Raw genomic sequence first — 21,285 nt, forward strand, 5'->3', positions numbered from 1 at the left:
ATGTCGAGCCGCTTCCTTCACTCTCAGTGCCAGGAAACATGAGACAATACATCACGTAACACGAAATAAAACTGTTAATCTTTCGAAAAACTGTATTTGTTAGTGGATTAGCATATACTGATAAGTACCATGTTTAACACTTTTTGCAGACTACTCTACCATGTCGGATAGTCAGCAAGAAAAAGTACACAAAGTGCCCCCCGATGGAGGCTACGGCTGGGTCGTCGCTTTCGCCATGGGCATCAACAGCGTAAGACTGATCAAAACTCACAATATCACAACTGTTATCAGTTTTTTTTCATGGCGATGACTCATTGTTTTGGCCTCATTTATAAAGAAACCTTCTTCGAGTTGGGATTTTCAGCAACTCGCATCGCACTCATTATGAATATGTACACTTCCTTCGGACTCTTAACTGGTGTTTTCAACGGAGTACTCCTCAAACTCTGGGGCTACCGAAAGGTAGCGCTTTTAGCAGCAGGACTGTATTTCTGCGGTCTTACTTTGACTTCCTTTACGAGGAATTTCTTCTTTTGGTATGGATTTGTTGCATGTTAGTCGACGGAAAGTTAAGTCGACTGTACTAAAACTGTGCTTTTAGCTCTCGGGATGGGACTCTGCAGGTCCTCTTACACTCTAGCAGTCAACACGTACTTTAAAAAGAAAAGAAGCAAGGCGATGAGCTTCGCAACCACCATAATGGGTCTTGGTGGTATCATCATGCCACAACTAATTAACATTCTGTTGAGGTTCTACACCCCTGATGGAGTCCTTCTCATTCTTGCAGGTCTCTCTGGCAACTTTTTCGTAACGGCGATGTTGTTACAACCCGTGAAGTGGCACACAAAAGAAGAAATAACCATAGAAAAAATTGAACCTGTGGTTCCTCCACGACCCAAAAATCTCCTCAAAACCGTGGTTGCAATATTTGACCTGGATCTCCTCAAAGATACAATCTTCCTCAATATCCTTGTAGGAATCTCCCTCGTGTTCTTTACAGAAATCAATTTCAACGTCTTAACTCCGTTTATTTTACACGATTACGGCTTGAGCACGACTAAAATTGCTGCCTTTATGTCAACATGCGGTTTTACAGACATTATTTTCCGGACTTTGGCACCTTACATCGGTGGGTACTTGAACAAGCCTCCACGATTTATCTTTGTTTTGACTTTAATTATCTTCATTGCGGGGACATCTGGTAAGTCTGGTCGATAGTGAGGTTTTATCAAAAGTTTGTAGTCGTTCTTCTTTTCAAGGACTTTTACATCCTCCTTGTTTGTGCTGTGGTCCTGGGAATATCCAAGGGAGTACGAAGGGTGTATTCAACTCTTATAATACCAGCGCATGTTAGTCTGGAAAAGCTCCCTGCAGCTTCAGGGATGGGGATGATGATCAATGGAGTGTGTACCTTGACTGGAGGGTCTATTTTAGGGGCGATTCGGGATGCGACAGGCAGTTATTCTGCGTGTATTATTTCAATGAACTGTGTTACTTTATTTGCGATAGTACTTTGGTGTTTAGAAGGAGTCATTGTGAAGTATAGGAAAAAAGAATCCAAGGGGGTTTGTAAGGAAGAAAATCACCCTCTTAATAAAGAGTAGGTTACAAGTTTCTTCACTCAATTAAAGTAAAAACTTTAATTTGTCTAAATAAAAAATTTAATACAACTATTAAAACTAAGCTATTATCACAATATTTAGAGTTAATAATACCACAGAGTCACTAATATCGATGTTTGATTACTTTTTTAAGTAAGAATAGGACTCGCGAGGCTAAATCGTTGTTTAGCCTGCACTTCAAACATAAATACCCGACAATTCGGAATACAATCATAAAAATACAAATAATTCCCAACTGATACTTGTAGTCCATAATGGGCATAGCCATATCAGCCATAAGAACATCAGGTCGAGCATAATGACAATAAATTTCGCTCTCTGGACAAATCAGCGGTTCCCTTTGGTAAAACAAAGTATTGCAGATACCCACAACACCGTTTCTTATGTACGTTAAAGTCATTAGAATTTTATAGAACGGTTCTATGGCAGTCCTGTAACCCATACCGTACACAGCTAAAGCCAGTAATGGGGCCAAAACTGATGGACCAACTACTGAGCCGTTTGTTATACTAAAGACAGAGCCTATGCAGTAGCCTAAACCTTGGGAAGTTACACCGACGGCGAGACTTACGACGCAGAACCCAAAGAATCGATGAAGTTCCAAAGGTTGAGCCGTCATTAGGTAGACGATGATGGAGAAGATAGTGCCGAGAACAAGCTATTCTTCGTTATTTTTTAAAAATCTTTGTGTTAAACAAAAACTTACCAAAGGAGGGAGTGTGGAGACTGTCAGCGCTGAATAGTACGCCTTTAAGCCGTACCAACGATTAAAGTACTCGCGTTTCAACAACTTAACTTCCATGGGAACTGAAACGTACAAATGAAGAACAAGTTGGAGAGCAACTTTGACACTTACACAACAACACTGGCATCATGACGTGCGTATACATAAAGAAGACATTACAGCAAATGCAGTATTTGAAAATAGCAATCGTTTGCGACGCGTCGTTTCCAATTCCATAAAAGATTCCTCCAATAATCAACCCTGAGAGAATATGATGAAATACTTGAATGTACAGCCCCACTCGGTTTCGCCTCATTTGTAAAAACATTCGTGATAACAACATCCAGAACTGGACGTGGAAAGGAGTGGCAAACTCGATGTCACTTTTTTCTATCACGATTTCGGTAGGATCGTTGTAGATCCCTTCGTCCTCTAAAACTTTATCACTTTTGTCGCTTTGAGCGGTGTCCCTCATGTTAACTTTTCCATCTTGAATAGCTGTTCGGAAGCTCTGGACCATCGATGGTTGAGAATGCACGAGTTCAATCACTGGAAGTTTCATGTTAATATTTTTATTATTAGATTTAGCAGGGGCTTACTGTAGTCGGACGGAGTATTATTGGAAGGGCACGAATAGCCGACTAGAGAGAAGAACGGGACGAGTTGGGCTGGAGAACCATTATACACACAACAGCCGTTGGCGACGATGTAAACCTTGAAACAATTAATAATACATTAAAAAAAACTTATTCAGACCCTTAAATTGATTCAATGCTACTTTTTCTATTAAAATTATAATCCTTATCGCGAGTTCTTTGAAATAAAGGAAGAGCGAAAACTTTTAAAAGCACATCAAAGTAGTAATTAGTGGTAATTAATTCAAGTTATTTCAGTACTCTCATTTTTATTCCACTTTACCGGTTTTTCTCGCGTTTAAGTGTTCTTTAGAACATATATATTTTGATGATCAAGATAAAATGTAACTTCTTGGAATTTGAAAATCAATGGTTTTGTCCGAAACCGCAGATAAAAAGATGTAAATTTTTTACTGCTTAACATTTGATTATTAATTAAAGGTATGAGTCAGGACAAATAAACAGAATAGATCATCGAAATTTAAAATGTAAAGTGAGAGAAATGTCACGTTTGTATGTCCACATTAAAATCAGAATTTTCAAAATTTTGACTACGTTTTCTTGGAGCGTCATTATTTAATTACGGTCTTATTTCAATTTGAACAGATTCAATACGTGCGTGCATCAATAAAAACTGCAAATAAACCTTGCACTTACGAAATAACAAGTTCGTGTAACCTCGTAAGTTTTCCATTTATTATCTTTCATAATTAATACTAATAACACGAAAAAGAATTTCAATTACTAATTACCAAACAATGGCTAGCCAGCGCATGACGTGATTTCAATCAGACTCCAATGTATTGTTCTCGAAACAAAAACAACAAGTCCCTTTTTCATTAAACTTTGATGTTAATAAAACAAAACATGTTATGTTTATGCGTTTTACTTTTTTTTCTATAATTACAAAGTAGCATGGCCGCAAGCACATCGAGAATATTCCGTTAATAAATAGCCTAATGATTGATTGGTAAATTGGCCAAGCAAAAAGGTTAATGTGGCCGGAACTTCAATGAGCAAAAATTCCATTAGTTTAAAGAAAAAAATTATACCTGTAAAGAAAAAAATTATACCTGCTATAACAAAATTTATTATTTTGATTCAGTCCCAAATGATTCATTGTAAAAAACTGTAAACAAGACAATCAAAATTGAGACCGCTAATTATCTTGCAGATCTTTGTTTGTGTCGACATTTTTTGCACAGATGCCAACAACCCAACTGTCGAGGTCATCAAAAACGGAGATTCATTGGAAAAAAAACTCAACGGATAATAATTATGCAATATGAATAGTAAAAATTGAATTGTCACTCTTAGGATTTTACGTAACAGTAGTTCATCGACAATCAATCTGCCTCATCATTGTTTCGAAGACTTGAACATTTCCGGGATGTCATACTTTGTAGTCACAAAAGCGTCTATCTCTTTACCACTCTGTGTGAACAAATATTGCATAATATTTATGAAATTATTTTCCTTCTGTTTAATGATCGAGGGCCATCAATGCTTTCGATTTAATTATTCAACTAAAGCTTCCGTTTGTTTTGAAGGTTGTGTAAATAACACAATGAACACTTTATTGCACACCCAAATAAAATTTCGTTTGGTCACCAACTTTCGCTTACGAGCATGTGTTAGGTGATCAAGGTCGTTAAAAAACTGACAACTTTTATTTTTCTTAAACCCAATTAAAGAAATTGTTGCATCCGTTTTGTCCTCACTTTCGATTTTAAAGTTAGATGATTACTTTCTCTTAAAACTGCAGTTTCAATCAATCAATATGTTTATTGTAGATGTTGATCAATTTCAAAACGGCCTCGCCGAAGAAAAACAAATAAATAAATAATTAGTAATTACGTGCTGTTAATAATAACACCTAGTGAAAGATGGCAAACGTAGTTGTTAGACTATAACAAAATAAAAATCTGTCTACTTATTACACAAACAAAGTGTAACTAGTCGTAGCACTGTTTCTACAACTACCGGAACAAATTAGGAACGGTTTGAAGGACGTTGCACAATTAGGCTTACCTGGTCAAAAAATTGAACAATCGAAGCCGGTGGTTGGTGGATAGTGCAAACCACCGTGCGATCCATCAAGCTAATTTTCTTGAGCAAGCGGATGCATTGCTTAATGGCGAAGTTGTCCAAGCCACTGCAAATAAACGTTACATAGAATTTTGAACAGACTTCTCTAACTACAATAATTTTTTTTGTGTGGGTAATTTGTAATTAGAACTGATTTTGGGCGATAACAGCTTAGCAACACTTAAATTTCTATAAAACACAAAATTGTTTAAAACTCCAACAAAAATAAAAAACTGTTCCTGTTTTATTGCAAAATTTGTTTGAAAAACAACTCAGAACACTAATATTCTATTTTATCAACTTTTTCATCTTTGTCCGGCCTTTCACGTTTATATAAAAACTTCTATTAATAAATAAAAAAAAGTGTAATTTTCCACAGAATATATGTAAATCTTTTAATTAAACTTATGTTGCAAAAATTAGAAACACATATGTTAGCGAAATAATTAATAATAAAGTCGCTGTAAGTGATCCACTTATTAATAGTGTACAATAACCCTGAATATGAGTTAAATAATTATGTAAAAGTTGACGGCAATTGTTAAACTATAGGCGAGTAATTAATTCTAATTACAGATTTGTAATTATAAGGTATTTCAAACAGAAAAACCTTTAGATGATAGAAATCTACGTTTTTCATAAAAAGGTTCAATTCAGAAGGTTGTCTAAACTTCAACTAACAGGAAATAAGAAATATGAGCTTCAACTAGCAAAACCGCTCGTCAGGAATGATATTGGAGCTGTTGCAAAATTCTAAATTTGCTGATAAAACTGGAACGCAAAATCCAGTATTTGGACCTTGAAATTAGACGTATCAAAAAAATCTTTACTCTTAAAATACGGTACTTTCAATTAACATTTCTAATTAAATTTTTTATAATTAGAAATATTCAATTTAATGGTTAAATAATTAAAAATGGTAATTAAGGTACTAAATCTTTTATCTCTTCTAAGAGATTCCCATAAAAAAACTAATGATGATTATTAAAACGTTTGTATTAATTTGCACACAATCAGAATTTCCCACATTTTTGATAAATATTTTTGTAAACATTTCAAATTTGCGCCATATTTTCCTCACTGAAGATAAGATAAAACCAGGCGCCACTCAATTGTCCTTAATTTATCATGATCACATGTATATTTTGAAGTCGCAAATTCTTAACAGAAAAATAATAATCAATAAGCATTTTCATATTTCTGCAATCTGTTTCCCGGAAGACAACAAACCATGTAAATATTTTGCACTACTTACGTCGTTGGCTCGTCTAGGAAAATCACCGGTGGATTGTTAACAAGTTCCAAAGCAACTGTTAATCTCTTGCGCTGACCTCCTGATAGATATTCACTTAGAGTATCTGTACACTTTTCCAAGCCCAACAGATCTATGACTTCGTCGACCTGAAATTTCCGTGTTTGCACAATTAAATTACCGTTTTAACCAACTTACCACTGCTAATTTATCTTGGTACTTAATATGCGAACCTAACTTCAAACAAGCAGCGTAGATCATCGCTTCTTTTACTGTAAGGTGCATCTGAATTCCATCTTCTTGCATAATGTAAGAACTCAACTTATTGAAAACTCGCATGTCTCTAGGTCTATCATTGACATTGATAACACCCTTGACCCCAACTGTTCTGGAAACGCGAAAAGCCTAATAAAACGACACCACCGATTTTCGAGGGATTCAAAAAATCGAATTTTTGTCATTAAAAAAACTTACACGGATCCTGCGAGGATGTTGAGTAAGGAGCTTTTTCCAGCACCACTGGGGCCCATGATCGCTGTTAATTCTCCACAACGAAATTTGCCATTGACAGAGTTTAAAATCTGACGCCATCCTGAAAAACAATTGAAAAGTGTGCGTGAAGTTAACGTCTTTCAGATTCGTAATTAACTTAATAAGCAAAGAAAATTACACACGTGGCTTTGGCAGGAACACGTTTCTTTTTTATTTCTAATGATACATCGACAATTATAAGGAGTTATGAATATAATTATCTGATTTATTTTTATTGTCTTATTTTATGAGATCAATGAAATAAGATTTATATCTACCAACAGTAATGAAGATCGTAAAATAAATCTTTACTTAAGTGAAGCGTTGAAATGTAAATATGTTACGATCTATTATGACAATGCAGCAGACAATGTGTAAAAACGATTTAATAACATTGACGGCGATACAAAGCTTTTAGTTATTTCTACAGAATTTACGTTGCTTCATAAAAATTTAAATAATTACTGAATGTTATCAACATTGCATGCTCGTGTGGTACTGGTTTTGCATGAATTACTTAACTATCAGGGTGAAACACTTTTCTTTGAAGATTTTTTTTTCAGCGTTTGCTGAAAAAATATCTGTTGAAAGCTATTGACATTGCATTTTTACTAAACTTTTTTGAAAATTGATAAAATTAAACATTCTTTTAGTAATAAAAAAACTGCTTGTCCTATTAAGCTTATTCTGGTACGTATTCTGGTATAATAATGTTTGTACTGTAATTGGCTATTAATCAAGCATAAGTTAACAAACTTTCTCTTACAAAACAACGCAAATAAAAAAAAGAACAACTTTGTAACCTCGTGCATTGAATTTAGATTGTACTGTTTTATTTTCCAAAATTTTATGTGAATTTGGACTTCAATAAAAACTGACTTATCTCATTTCAACAAGAATAATTTATTGTCTTTCTCGTTTTGTTGTGGTTTTGTATAATTGTGAATACTGGAAATGTTAATGACTTGTCCATGAAAAATACACAGAAATAAAATAAAACAGTTTTTTATTTTATTTTAGACGACTACGACTGTTTGACATTACGCGGTATTTTTTTTTTTTTGATAATATCCGGTTTTACTAGCATGCCATGTTTGTTTAGACTCGAAAAACCAGAAAAATTATGTTTTCCATAAATATGTAGTTGTCGGCGCCTTAACTAAAAAACGTAGGTACACCGATGAGTCATCCGATATGGTTGTCAAAATAAATAAAAAACGGATTAACAAAATCTAGATTAAGCACCTCTGAAAATCTCGTGTAGTTTTAATCTAAAAATTTCATAATACCATCTGATTCGTATTTTGGTTGTGCAAAATTAAATTAAAATAATCTCAAAGTCCAAGCCAGTTCCTTTAATTTTATCGCAATAATTATGAATGTCGAACCTTATTAATTAACTGGTCCTGTGCTGATACTTAAGTGTCGTAATAGGGCAAATAAAATCAAAGTTTCATTATTAACAGCGGTTTCGTTCTAAACTTGATTTGTTTTCGTTCAATTTAATTATAATACATAACTCATTTTGATTCTTTATATTTTTCAAGGTTTCGATTTATTATTGAACTTGATTTACAAAATTGACCTCGTAAAGAGCCAGTTCAAAAAAACTGTAATTGCCTCCTAATTAATCCTAATTAATAAATGACTTCTTCAAGCTTTCATCTTTAGTAACAGAAAACCCGGTGGCATTCAAATTGGAAAGTTTTCCATATTAAAATTATCAGTTTCCGCTTGTTTTCGCACTTACTTTGTAGTGTTAAGCACGATTATTGATATGGTATCAGTTTTTATTTCGTTCCCACGATCACAAAAAATACAAGTACAAAATAATGAAATGAAAACACAACAAATTGTTGGAATATTGTTATCGTCATGAACCATTTGAATTTTTGTAAAATTTCACGATAAGAACGTAGACATGAGTAATCGACAAAATTCCTTCAAATTAAATGTAAAACATTCGGAAGTGAAAACGTGAAGTTAATTGCTGGGACAATTTCCGAATTGTTGGAAATCTCCAAAACATCAGACGGAAAATTTCCAAAAGTGACGCAGGTGGTCAGTACAAAAAATGGTTCTCAGGTTCTTCGGTAGGATGAGCTCAAAATCTTCCATCCGCTGAATTATTAAATTAATCAAATACACGAACTGTGGCGTTGCAAATTTGTTGGCACATTGTTGAATGCTCCCAGTTGCGGCCGTTACATTTTTGATTTGAAAAACGGATCACATTATTTCGGTTTTGATCTGCATTTTATATTAGTAAGCCAAAAATATTTGTAAACAACGTTGTTATTGATTGAAAATATTTTTTGGAATAAAACCATAATATTTTATAATGAAATCGAAACGCTTTATTAATAAATCGCATTTTTTCTTAGTAACCTATTGACATTGACAACAATAAGTGATAGCTTAACCTTGTGATAAAACAATTAATCCTCTTACAGAAATATCAACCCAGATATCACCTTATAAAGTGGCACCGCTGATAACAGTGTTATGTTAGCGTGAACAAAATATGTAGAATATTGTATAAAGAGCATGGAATGATATTCATTTTACACCAGTATTTTTTTTACAACAGTCGCTTTTAAATTACTGTTAGGCTAAAAGTCGCAATAAAAATTAAAAAAAAAAATGAAAAAATTTGAATATTTCAGAAAATCTGGACAACTGAAGATCTCAGAACCTGCATATCTGTGACCCAAGTAGACATAAAAACTTAAAAAAAAAGAAAAATGAAACCCTATAAGTCATACAGCCTTAGAATTATAAACTGGAATAAACTGCAAATCTGAATCATACATAAGAAATCTAGAAGATTTACTAAATTGTTCAAAGGCCCCTTTTATTGAATGAACCTAATACAGGCGTACATGCCATCAATTTAAATTGAACGTAACATCGCCTTGACCCGCCCTGAATACCAATTGATTCGATTAATAGAAATTATGTCAAATTCACAGTATTTTTGTGTTTCGACGGAAAATGATAAAACATTGTGATAAACATATTTTCGTGAATTTTTCGATCAGCGCAAAGGTCGAAAATTAACAGCAAATATCTTATGAAACTGGAAAGCTGAGTAACTCTCATGATTAATTTGTCACGGAATTGTGTTTGAAGTGTGATTAATTACGGAAAATAATCATTGATTTAAAATTTTTTATATGATATTGAACTTGACGTTTCATTATGAAAAATGATGATGTTGCTTGCCTTTGTTTGATTTATGCAATTCATTTAATACGAATATAATAAACAGTGTTTACTTTCATGAATATTTTACGGGTAAAAAACGAGTCACAGCGAGGTGATTATCACAAAATTAAGAATGAATATTCCATGGGTTATGTAAGTAAAGAATCTAATTACTCGTAATTTCCAAAATTTCCCCTCATTATGGAAAATGACTTATCTTTGCCCTAATAGCTTCATCTGCTGATTACTGCAGACTAATAAATTAGACAATGGAAGTCTTTCAGTGAATTAATTGAATTAATTCTTGACAATTATAAAGCACGTGAAGGTCGCGTCTTCTTTATTAAAATTAATTATTTTAAGGCTTACATCCCTGTTCACGTGGTAAACTCAAGGCTCTAATTTTGTACTCGTGCTATTTAATATTCCACGTGGGAAAAATCTTAGAACCTCATACGCCACATTACTCAACAAAAAAACAAAATGAATTATGAGATAAACCCAAGGTAATGTACAAATCGTGAAGAAAATTAATTACCACTGGTTTTCCAACAAAACGCTTTCACTGGTTTGACAGTATTAACAACTTTACACTATTTTTATTGCTACATTTAGAAAGCATGATCAGATTCTTCGTCCATTTTGCACTCAACGCTAATTAATTGGAATTTATTGAACAGTTGAAGCTTTATAAACGTGTAGACACACGTGTTGGGAAAGAATACACCCAAAATTTACCAACAAATCGTGCAATGTATTAAATTTACATTACTTTTGTTTTTGTTCTATATCACCAATTGTCATTAGGAAAAACCGAAAATTAATACAAAAATCATGCGTTTAATTTATGTAATGCCGAAATAAATTTTAATCTTGACCTCGTAGCTTAATCGCGAACCAAATTAAAAAAACGATGAACCGATAAGAGTGGTAATTAGAACGAAATCTGTTGATTGCCTAAATTCGTTGACCCTAAAAGAAACGGTTCACTGAAGAAAAAATTTTGTGCTCAACTTGTTTAGTTAAACAGTGAGAAAAAAAAACTGTCACGGATGTTGTTATCTTGATTGACAACGTCGCAGTTGATTTTATTTCCAGTCTCAACATAAAAATTAATCTTGGCGGCAAATAAAAAAAAGCAATAATTAAGATAATTAATCAGTGAAATATTTATTGGAAGCTGGCGAATTTGGTTGGATATTAACATTCCGCCTATAAATTAAAACTAGTACGCAGTAAATTAGAGTAAACAATGGCCTGACTATGGCTGATTATTTCGGCGCTGTTTTCGAGGGCAATTAAAAACTTACTGCTCAAATTGTTGCAGGTGGTGCGATAATATAAATGATAATAAAAGTGGATTATTTTTGCGCTTATCTCTGTAAAATATTTAGCCAACATTATGGTTGAATGCGAGTTGTCGATGCGGGGCCTCGGCGTAAATTGAACAAAGAAAAAGGCTGCTGAACACGTTTCGGTTACAAGTTGTTGCCAATTGGAAGTACACATTGTATTGTGTTTCAATTTCAAGCTCTTTGTCATTTCAATTCAGATCCAATAAAAAAAAATTAATGTACAAAAAAATAAAACAAAAAGCTTTAAAAAAATACAAATACATCAAAAAATAAAAAATAAAATAAAAATATTTACCTGATTTGGTGTTGGTATCCCTCACTGAATACCCCAAATCCTGAAATTCTATATCCAACTTCGGCCTCTTCGCGATTCTGTTAAGCTGCTTGAGCGGTTTATCCCTCAACGCCACCTGGACTTCTTCACCGTTCATTTTCTCGTCCATCACTGAATCCATTGCGAGCTCTAAGTTGCCACGAGCCGTTCCTGCCGACGACTGAAAACCGACGATGAACTTTGCACGCTTTCACTGATGCGGACTTTCATGTAGAACTGACGGATAAATAGTTCGAACTAAGTATTAGGAAACAAGTCGACCGTCAACTTGATCGAATTGCAATGAACTAACCTTGACACTGCACTGTACCGGTTAAAAAAAAAGCTTCAGGAAAGGAATGCTTTCCTACTTACAGATGGTGGAAGGTGAGCGGGATACTTCAATAAAATTGCCTTATTCTTGGTTTTGCACATAAAGGAAATTTGCAATGATTAAAACGGATGGGCAGCAACGTCGAAATGGAGGAATGGTTTTTTGCTTTCTGTTGGAGGAAGGTAATGTTTCTCTTCCGGTTCCGGTAATACTTGAAATATTACTCTGATAGTCTTCCGGAATGAGACAAGGCTATAGAGCTTGCTTTGTAATTTAGCCGATCTGTTCACAGATACATCACGCGAAAGACAACCTTGTAGTTAAAATTTGGAAAAAAATTATTGATAACAAATTTAAGTTCCAACTTGAAGGAAAAGTGAACTCAGCTGTTTTCATTTCATTTGTTAAGTGATCGATATTACCTCCATTCTTCACAATGGCATTTATAAAAATCTGATTAGTCATTAATAAGTTCTCTAAATAATACTGTAGATAAAAAATGTTAAAGTTATTATTTTTAAGATTTAAACTTATCTGGTTATTATTGAAATTATCGTTTCAGTCACATGCAAAAATAACTAAAATGGCGTAATATTTTAATTAGTAGCGATACAAATTTTCGTCTATAATAGGTATAAGACAATAACATATCCAGATCGCATTTTCGTTTCCTTTAATCGCACTTTGTAGATATTTTGTAAACAACATTTATATTTATTTTGATAAGTTCTTTAATCAAATTCGAGGAAAAAACTTTCCTCAGTTAAAAAACTGGACGTATAAAAATTCCGCATATCTGTCCATACTGAATAATTTTTAAGTAACTTTATCATTTAATTTCCTATCCGGTGGGCAATCGAGGTCCACAAGCTTCCTCTTTACAACAAGGCTAAAGAAAAAACTCGTTTTGCGCCTATACAAAATGGAAAATTACCGAATATGAATTAAAATTAAAAAATTCGATCAGGTCATTAAAGTTCATTTATACTCGTCTTTATTTTTAGTGTCAATTCGTATTTTAAAACCGTTAATGGTCGATGATCTGCAATTTTTTTATGAATGTTACTTACATTTTCGACACTAGTTATTTATAGACAGAATAAATGAATGTTAAAAAGAGCATAAGATACGTACGTATACAATAAAACAGTAAGTGAAATGATTCAGCGAGGTCAGGCGACCAAATTTAATAAAAGTTTGTGCACTTTTTTCTACAACGAACACTTACTGTATTTTGTGTAACACGATTGCAAAGTTATATCATGGAGAAAATCTCCAGTATCTCTTTTATTCGATGTAGATGTCGATTTCGTGGAAAGAATACCCAAAAGGCGTCTAGTATTACGAACCGAAGTGCAGATTACATCCTTTTGTTCGAGATTAAATTGAAAAAAACACAAATTTCGGTCGACGTAGCATTGAATTTTCAAATTCGGAATATGTAACAACGGATTCTTAACAAAAGTGCGAAAACTGGCGCAAACTAGCGAAAACCGCATTCATCTATCTGTTGTAGTTCCGGAGCTCCAACATTTTTGCCCTCTAGCGCTACCCAAAACTTCAATCGCTCATTCAACTATTTATTGACATACGTGAAAAATCAGCACAGTTTTGGATTCTCCGTGAAATTCTGCGTTAAATGAGCACCAATAACTAAAGTTTTGCTTCACAAATAAACGAGATATTGATCGGAATAAGTTTTCAGATCAATCGGAAGGGCAGCTCAAGATCTATCAACTGGCCAAATCTCACATCTGGAGGTCAAATAGTTTACGGGTAGCGGTTATAAAACCAAAAATTTAATTCATTCATTAGTTGTTTTTTTTTCCGAAATACCAGATTCTTATCAACTCAAGTGCGAAAAAAACAATGACGCGATCTGTGGTTCCGGAGATATGGAGCATAAAAATTTCCGAACTTCAAATTTGCCATGTGAAACATCAATCGCGTCTAGTTTAGTTATTTGTTAAGGTACAAGAAAAATTAGTACAGTTTTGGATTCTGCGTGAAATTCTACGTAAAATAGGTACGAATAACTTAAATTTGCGCTAGATATCGACCAAAATATATTTTTTTACAGGTTTCAAATTGTTATTTCCGCGCATTAAGTTTATGTTTTCCTAACGTTAAGTTAATTCGAGTGAATGTAAACATTACTTAATTGTTAAATTAGTTCTATAAAAAAGTTCCACTTAAATCAATTCATAATTTAAGCCAACAAGACAATCTAATCGATTGTTTCCAATTTCACTTATTGACATATGGTTAACAACTTTTTTTCTTTGTAGTTGTTTACTCAACAACGAGCTTGCAAATTGTGTCCAAGAATGCAAAAAAACATGAAAATCGTGACTCAAAACAAGAGTTAAAGTGGGTGCTCGTTTGTTATTTATTTAAATTCCGAGTTACCATTATACTGATGATGATCATGAATATCACACCCAACTCTTTTCCATCCTTGAAAACAGTTTGATTAATTAATTTCCTCTTTAAACCGATCTTCAGGAGTTTTGCTTCGTTGAATAGCGACGGAGTTGACGGTCTTATAAATGCCAACCTTGACATCACTTGCTGTGAATTTGTTTCTAGCTTAGCCAAGAAAATTTCAAGAGCATGACGTAATAATTTTCTTATTGTTAGATGATTAATATCAAGATCGGTTATCAGAGAATGACGCATTTTAACTAGATAGGTACTTCATTTGAAGCACAAAGAAAAGGTCATCGAAAATTATCACAATTTCTTGGTAAAGACATCAGAAAAACAGCTCCATAGTCCAGTGAAATTTTATCAATCACATGTCAATAATTTCCAAAAACTGGAAAATAGAGGAAGGATCTGAAGTCGGTGGAATAAAACAACCGTCTACTACACATTTTTTAATAGATTGTAACTATTTCACTGTTCAACGCAAGTGATAACTTTGACGCCGCAATAAATATTTACGTTGTTTTCAGCACAGACGGATGCAACGACATCCGATAAGAATGTGATTATAATGTAACTGAGTCATCGAGCAATTATATCACTTCTGTGTAATTTATTATAAAACAGCAGCCTTAAGCACTGTGTCGAATCATTAGCAAAGTCCGTGTCTTTGAAGAACTGGCAACCGTAAAGCACCAAATATTTGCAACAACCATCTTTGGATTTTTCCAAGATGTTTTCCATGTGTTCTGTCGTGAAAAACTCGGGATACCGCTTAACAATAGTCATTAAGATGCGATAATACATCATTAAACCTCTAGAATTACTCAAACAACGGAAGTAATGGTCGTTTTCGAACAGCATCGTTAAACTGACGTAAATCAAAAAATTCCGATGTCTGTTGTCGTCCATTTCAACAATTTTCAAGATAATTCCTAGTAATTTGAGTAGGACTACACCTTCTTTGATGTTGTCAACTATCAATGACGCGAGTTGTGATAATAGTGACATACTTCCACATAAAACTTTAACCCCCAATTCCAACTCACAACATTTATCAATGATTTCCAAAATCAAAACTTTCGTTTCGACCTCACAAACCGTGCTGGAACACAACTCCGAAATTAGCTTAAAACCCATGGATTTTATTAACGCCTTAAAGTCTTTTTCATCCCTTAATCCATTACGCAACACCTGCAAAATAAAGTGTTTGTGTTTTTTCGAATCAACGTGGGGGCTATGCAAGAAAGTATACAACTCAGGTATGGTCCTAAAATCTAGCGAATCCTTCGCTGACAAATACTGTGACAACGGCACATACATCACGTCCGTTGGTTGCGTAAAAACCAACGCCATTCGTCCCAGAAAAACTCCAACGAAGTTGTTAATTTTGAAATCGTCCAAGACTGCAACACCTTTACAAACAGCCTCGATCAACCGCAACCATAACAAATTATCTTTTCCAGTTTGTCTCGCTTCTAAATGAAAGTGGAAGCGTTGCAAAACATGGCAGGTCGCAAACCTTTGTTTTTTGTCGCCCCGAAATCCGGTGAGGGTCAACGCCAAAGCGCCAGTTCTTGAAAACATGTAAGTTGGAACTGGGTTCTCGGGAACCAACAAGTGACTGAATAAAGGTAAGAAAAAGTCCAAATCGTACGAATTGGGGTTTGATGGATCCGTGATGGTCGAAGCGATGGTACTTTGCTGGAGATTGTTGAGAACGTCGGCGACTTTTGGTTGCTGCCAAAGAGCCTTTTGCGTGTTTGCGCGAACGGAGTAGTGTGAAGCTGCGGCGCGGCTCCACAAAAAAGGTTTGAAATCGAAGAACTTGGTTTGGTCGGGGTTAGATTCGTACCTAAAGTCAGATCTCAAAAAGGGCAGCCATAAATTAATAATTACTTACATTTTTATGAGAGCCAAAATCTCGGACTCTGAGTTGATGGCTTTGTACGAGGCTAACAGTACAGGGATGTGACTCCGATCCATGAGTTGTGGCCATTTCGTGCAGATTACTTTCCAGAGAGTTATTATGTGGAGTTTCCGGGAGTCTCCAATAATCACCTCCAGGAACTGGGAATGTGAAAACAACATTTCAAGGACAAGCTTCCCGTCGTCTTCTTCCAAGCAAAGACGGGAAACTTCCGATAGTATTTGGAACAAAACGGGATCTCCAGTAATGCCGTGCTTCAAGCATAATTTACAAAATATCTTCAAAGTCTCATTAGTGCTTAGACTTGCTCCATTGAAGTCCCCAACATTGCGCAAAAAATCCAAAAAAATTCCTCCGACTTGCGACAACGTTTCTTCTTTGTAGCCACTTTTTTGTTTAAGCAAGTTCATCATTAAATGAACAAAAGTTATAATCATATTCCCACAAGTTTTATCATTTTTCTCGATCTTGTCATAGATTTTCTTCAGTAGGTGAACATGGAAAAGCTCTGTTGTTTCGAATTTTTGAACTTGACTCCCAAAAGCTTCGGTTTCCATAAACTTTTCAACCAAAACTCCAAGACTGTGGTGACGATTCTGAAAATGCTGCCCCGCTTTGTGGGGTTTCTGCAAAGCTTTCACGACGTAAGACTCAATGTTATTGAAGATTTTCTTCCAGATGACTTCATCGTTTTGATACTGCCGAAGAACCACATCTAGAAGTGCCAGAATAAAGCTTCTTTTGAGACAAATCTCGTCCAAGTTTTTCTCGAAACTTGTTTTACATTCGGGTTTGCGGTCCAGCAGGAATTCACACAATAAAAGATTATCTTTGTTGAATTCAGGCACAGACACTAAACTATCGAAGAGTCCAACGTCCACGTTTTCGAGATTGTGAGGGAAAATTTTTAGATAATTTAGAAACGCAGACGAAAATAAATTTACGTTAGGAGCTGCGTCTGTCAGCAAACTTGAAAGAAGTCTACTCAGCTCTTGAACAACTTCGCCACTGAGAGGCTCTAAATCGTAATTTTTCCCAAGTTCCACAATTCGGTTCAAGCAGTAACAAGCGACGGAATAAAAATTCTTGTTTCCACACGCCACAAATTTACTTAGTAACTTTTGGCAGTGTTCATAGTCTAAATTCATCAGTTCTAAAACTTCCGTGGTAATAATCGAGTTTTGATATTTTTCTGACTTTTTGAACATCTTTGTGATAGTTGACACGACTCTTCGCCGGAATTCGCTTAAATAATCGTCGACTGACTCTTGTTTCAAACACTTGACAACATCCAATATGAATTTCGTGGAAAAATCTTCCTTATTGAGAAAAGTAAAGTTTTGCAACAACGTTGGGTTTCCCAAAACTACCCTAACGCAACGGTCATCTTCGAAAACGTTGTTTTTTATTAGGAAAGTGAGAATCTTAGAACAATTTTCTTCACGTTGCTCCGTTAAGTTTCCGGTTTTAACAAGATTCGTTACGTAGAAAATCAGCCCTTGCAACATGTTGAGTTTCTGATTGGGATACAAATCAAACACGACATTTTTAAATCTGCCTTCTAAAAGAGTTTCGGAAAAGTTGTGCATCTGTTCCATGAGTTTTCCTTTGCACTTTGACAGTACAGCTACTTCCATCTTGCTCCAGGTGGAAAAATAAGTCGTCAGAGCTTCGGGTAAGTGGGTAAATTTCGCCAACGCCTCAATAAAAACATTCAGCTCTATTTGGATGTGAAAAACGCTCAAAAGAACGAAACTCAGATAGTTTTTCACACCCTTTGAAGGATCAATTTCTGTAAAGAAATCGCCGAGACTGAGAACTAACGGGCTAAAGTTGGCCTTCAACTCAAAGACTTGTTTTTGGTATTTAACATTTTCTTCTGAATGTCTTATTAAATCACACAGGAAAATTGCAACATCGGCGTCGTAACTTTTCAGGTTCAAAAATCCGTCAATCCAGAAATCAATTTCCGGCAAGCAGGCATCAAAAATGCCACAATTCCGAAGAACATGCTTCAAAACTCTCAGAACATTGACGTCTTTACAATTGTAGTAATACTCCGTCGTGAACATGACAACATTTTTGAACAACTCCATTTTGGATCTGAAGGAAGAAGGATCCAAATCCACGAAAAAATCCACAGCTTTGACTTGTAGCCTAGTTCGTGATTCTGGAGCGATGGTTTCACTTTTGGCGATGAACTCACAAACGTCGAAGTTCACGCTGCCATCGGTCAAAATTTTGGGGGCTAAAACTTTATATTTCGCTAATAAATCAAAAGCGACGTCCACGTAGTCAGAAATATCCAAGTTTTCATCGACTTGATCCCAGTTCGTTAAAATCGTGTCAACTCCAGGAAAATTCTTGTTGATATGCCTTGATAGATTTGTATAAACTTGTGAATAATTAAAGTTGGTCCAAGTTTTGGCACGTTCTAAAAAAGTAGCAACTGTTGTTGCCATCTTCAGTAACAGCAACATAACATGATATTTTGTCGCTGGTCGGTCAAAGATCTGCTTTTCTGGAAGTACTGTCTTAAGGATTTGATATGGCGCTGTTAAGGACATGATTAATTGGGCAACCTACAATTTGAGACTAATAAATTGTTATCTACTTTGTAACTTGTACCTGATAACCGGTGAAATTATTCACACCCAATTCTATACATTCTGGTTGAAACTGGTCGACTAAGCGACCAGCGAACTGCATAGATTTGAGCCATTTATCTGTCCATCTAGGGACCAATGACGGTTTCAAATTGATCCACACTCTCTTGGATAAATCTGGACAAGCTTTGCAGATTTTAATAACAAGTTCTCCAGCGTAGGAATGTTCCCATGGTCTAACTAAACTCTCCAGAACTGAGAACATCAAAGTGTTTTGATGTCCTCCTAAACCAATCAACGAGTCTCTGAATATCACACCAAACTTGTGGGAAGTACACAAAACTAAGAGAAAGGAATGAACAGCTTCGTTAATTTTAGATTTGTCGATTTCATCCACCTGTAAAATTTTTTTGTAAAAACGAAATTAAAAGAAACCTGAACTTACGGGAATAAAGTTTGTTTTCTTTTTTTGGTTCTGTAGAGCCGCTGGACCTTTCCAGTTGTATAAATTAACAATATCTTTGACCACTGCGGTGTTGAAAGTACTCATTTTAACGCTTTTTGAGACGAAAGCGTTTTCTAATATGTGGTTTTTTAGAGCAGTGAGGACTAAAACTACGACGTCTGCTGTATCGTATTGAAGACCGTTAACAATACTAGTCATTAGTCCACGTTTTTCTAGTAACACGGACAATGGAGGAAAATGACCATCCACTAAGAATGCGGTGATGAAGAGAATAAAAGCCCCCCGAGCTTCGTTATTACCCTCGCTAACCTTAGTTAACAATTCTAAGTTTGTTTTATGGAAATTAACATTTAGAAGAACGTCTTTGGCTAAAACTACCGAGCACGTGACCATTGTGGTTAGTAGTTTTAAAACTACCACACGCTCGTTCATTGACGAACTGAGCCCCAACATCTTATTGATCTGGCTTATATATGCGTTCAATAAAAAACGACATGCATCATAGGCCGCACTTTGATATTTCGCTAGTTTGGCACTAATTTGCAATAAAATACGATTGACAATATCAAACACTATAAGGGGCGAAGCCCCCGACTCTCCCTCCAAAGTCTGTAAGAGCTCCAGAGGACTCCCTCCATGCTCCAGGTAGCTCAACACGTACTTTTGCCCGTCTTCCGAGCAAGTTAATTGAAGAAACTGTTGCAAAGCTTCAAAAGAAAGTCAGTTTGATTTAAAGTTTGAAGAAACTTAACTCACCGTGGTTTCTTTGATCAGTTTTGAGCTGTTTTCGGAATTCTTTCGGGGAAAAATTAACCTTAATTTTTTTAGTTGGGGGTGTTTGAGCGTCTTCAGTAGTTGGCGCTGGGCGCTTGGGGGAGGCCAACGCTGGACCTGCGTCGGTGGTCATTGTTATTTCTTCGATAACAATAAAAAAGAGGAATTAAAATAACACGTGCGAAAATGACAACATTCTGTCAACTGTCAAGTAGCTGTCATCTGTCATTGCCACGCCATCTATAAATTTGAAATGGTTGGCCTGGCGCGGAAGTTTAAAATTGCGAATTGCTGGTTATATACCTAGTAAGGCTGATTCGGTAAAAAATAAATCGGAGCAATTTTTTTCAGAGAAGTTCGGCATTCAATAATTATTCTAATAATTTCAGTCCCACCGATAAATAATAATTTGCTTACGGGGGATTTTTTAGATTCAACCGCATTCTATTAATCTTACATAATCACATATTTCCTCTCCAAAAAACCCGAACAATGCAATCTTTCTCAATTGAAATTGCATATCTTTTTGCAATAACCCTTATTTTGAACCTTGAATGACAATTACGTAATTGATTGCGCTTAAGTTACCTCATATATCCATATTTCTGAGCTTATAAAACGCGACTTTTCGATATTCCAATCAAATCAAACAAAATGTTGTTCCGAATCATAATCTTGGTCTCTATCTGTACAGTGTACACATTCAAACTCGAATCTGGTAAAGAATTCAACGCAGCTCAATATTCAGATACCGGAGAAAAAGGCGAAAGTGGGTACCTCGGGTACCATCAAAATGCGCAAGGAGCACGAGGACACCACGACAAAGCAAACCATCAGAAGCAGTACGCCGAAAAAGAGGGACATCGACGAGGTTACAACCATAACGATGGGTACTACGGGAACCAAAATCAAGCCCATAAAGGAAGTAACGGGTACCAGTACGCAGACCATGGAAGGTACGCAAAAGGGCACAGCACCAAAGGACATCACAACATTCACAAGTTGAACGAATACAAGAAAA

General features: G+C 35.2%; 3 protein-coding genes across 3 annotated transcripts; 1 reads left to right on the forward strand and 2 right to left on the reverse strand.

The window, feature by feature from the left end:
* The first annotated feature begins 12 nt into the window (after positions 1-12).
* On the forward strand, positions 13-1,645 carry LOC148170267 (monocarboxylate transporter 4-like). Its single transcript, XM_088043928.1, has 5 exons — positions 13-98; positions 150-250; positions 292-553; positions 602-1,201; positions 1,243-1,645. Exons 2-5 carry the CDS (start codon positions 161-163, stop codon positions 1,602-1,604), a joined length of 1,314 nt encoding a protein of 437 aa, XP_087900054.1. The 5' UTR covers positions 13-98; positions 150-160; the 3' UTR covers positions 1,605-1,645.
* On the reverse strand, positions 1,626-11,959 carry LOC148170268 (ATP-binding cassette sub-family G member 1-like). Its single transcript, XM_088043925.1, has 9 exons — positions 11,710-11,959; positions 6,796-6,913; positions 6,520-6,709; positions 6,325-6,470; positions 5,013-5,136; positions 2,946-3,060; positions 2,479-2,895; positions 2,329-2,429; positions 1,626-2,280 (listed from the first exon to the last, which is right to left on the reverse strand). Exons 1-9 carry the CDS (start codon positions 11,867-11,869, stop codon positions 1,726-1,728), a joined length of 1,926 nt encoding a protein of 641 aa, XP_087900051.1. The 5' UTR covers positions 11,870-11,959; the 3' UTR covers positions 1,626-1,725.
* Positions 11,960-14,927: 2,968 nt separating this feature from the next.
* LOC148170269 (nucleolar pre-ribosomal-associated protein 1) lies at positions 14,928-20,881 on the reverse strand. Its single transcript, XM_088043013.1, has 5 exons — positions 20,247-20,881; positions 19,470-20,197; positions 19,047-19,421; positions 16,392-19,000; positions 14,928-16,343 (listed from the first exon to the last, which is right to left on the reverse strand). The coding sequence occupies exons 1-5, from the start codon at positions 20,395-20,397 to the stop codon at positions 15,071-15,073; spliced, it is 5,136 nt and encodes a 1,711-aa protein (XP_087899139.1). The 5' UTR covers positions 20,398-20,881; the 3' UTR covers positions 14,928-15,070.
* Between the last annotated feature and the right edge of the window lie 404 nt (positions 20,882-21,285).

The sequence above is a fragment of the Gnatocerus cornutus genome, chromosome 8, assembly GCF_029298725.1.
Source record: "Gnatocerus cornutus isolate USDA-ARS CGAHR chromosome 8, icGnaCorn1.1, whole genome shotgun sequence".
NCBI lineage: Eukaryota > Metazoa > Arthropoda > Insecta > Coleoptera > Tenebrionidae > Gnatocerus > Gnatocerus cornutus.

Coding starts and splice junctions, on each gene's coding strand:
- LOC148170268 (XM_088043925.1), bottom strand. CDS start 11,869: ATGGATTCAGTGATGGACGAGAAAATGAACGGTGAAGAAGTCCAGGTG. Junction 3,061..5,012: donor TTGTTCAATTTTTTGACCAG/GTAAGCCTAATT, acceptor AATTGTTTCAAG/GTTTACATCGTCGCCAACGG. Junction 2,281..2,328: donor TCTCCACACTCCCTCCTTTG/GTAAGTTTTTGT, acceptor AACGAAGAATAG/CTTGTTCTCGGCACTATCTT.
- LOC148170267 (XM_088043928.1), top strand. CDS start 161: ATGTCGGATAGTCAGCAAGAAAAAGTACACAAAGTGCCCCCCGATGGA. Junction 554..601: donor TTGGTATGGATTTGTTGCAT/GTTAGTCGACGG, acceptor CTGTGCTTTTAG/CTCTCGGGATGGGACTCTGC. Junction 1,202..1,242: donor CTTCATTGCGGGGACATCTG/GTAAGTCTGGTC, acceptor AAAAGTTTGTAG/TCGTTCTTCTTTTCAAGGAC.
- LOC148170269 (XM_088043013.1), bottom strand. CDS start 20,397: ATGACCACCGACGCAGGTCCAGCGTTGGCCTCCCCCAAGCGCCCAGCG. Junction 19,001..19,046: donor ATAATTTCACCGGTTATCAG/GTACAAGTTACA, acceptor CTCAAATTGTAG/GTTGCCCAATTAATCATGTC. Junction 16,344..16,391: donor ATTTTGGCTCTCATAAAAAT/GTAAGTAATTAT, acceptor ATCTGACTTTAG/GTACGAATCTAACCCCGACC.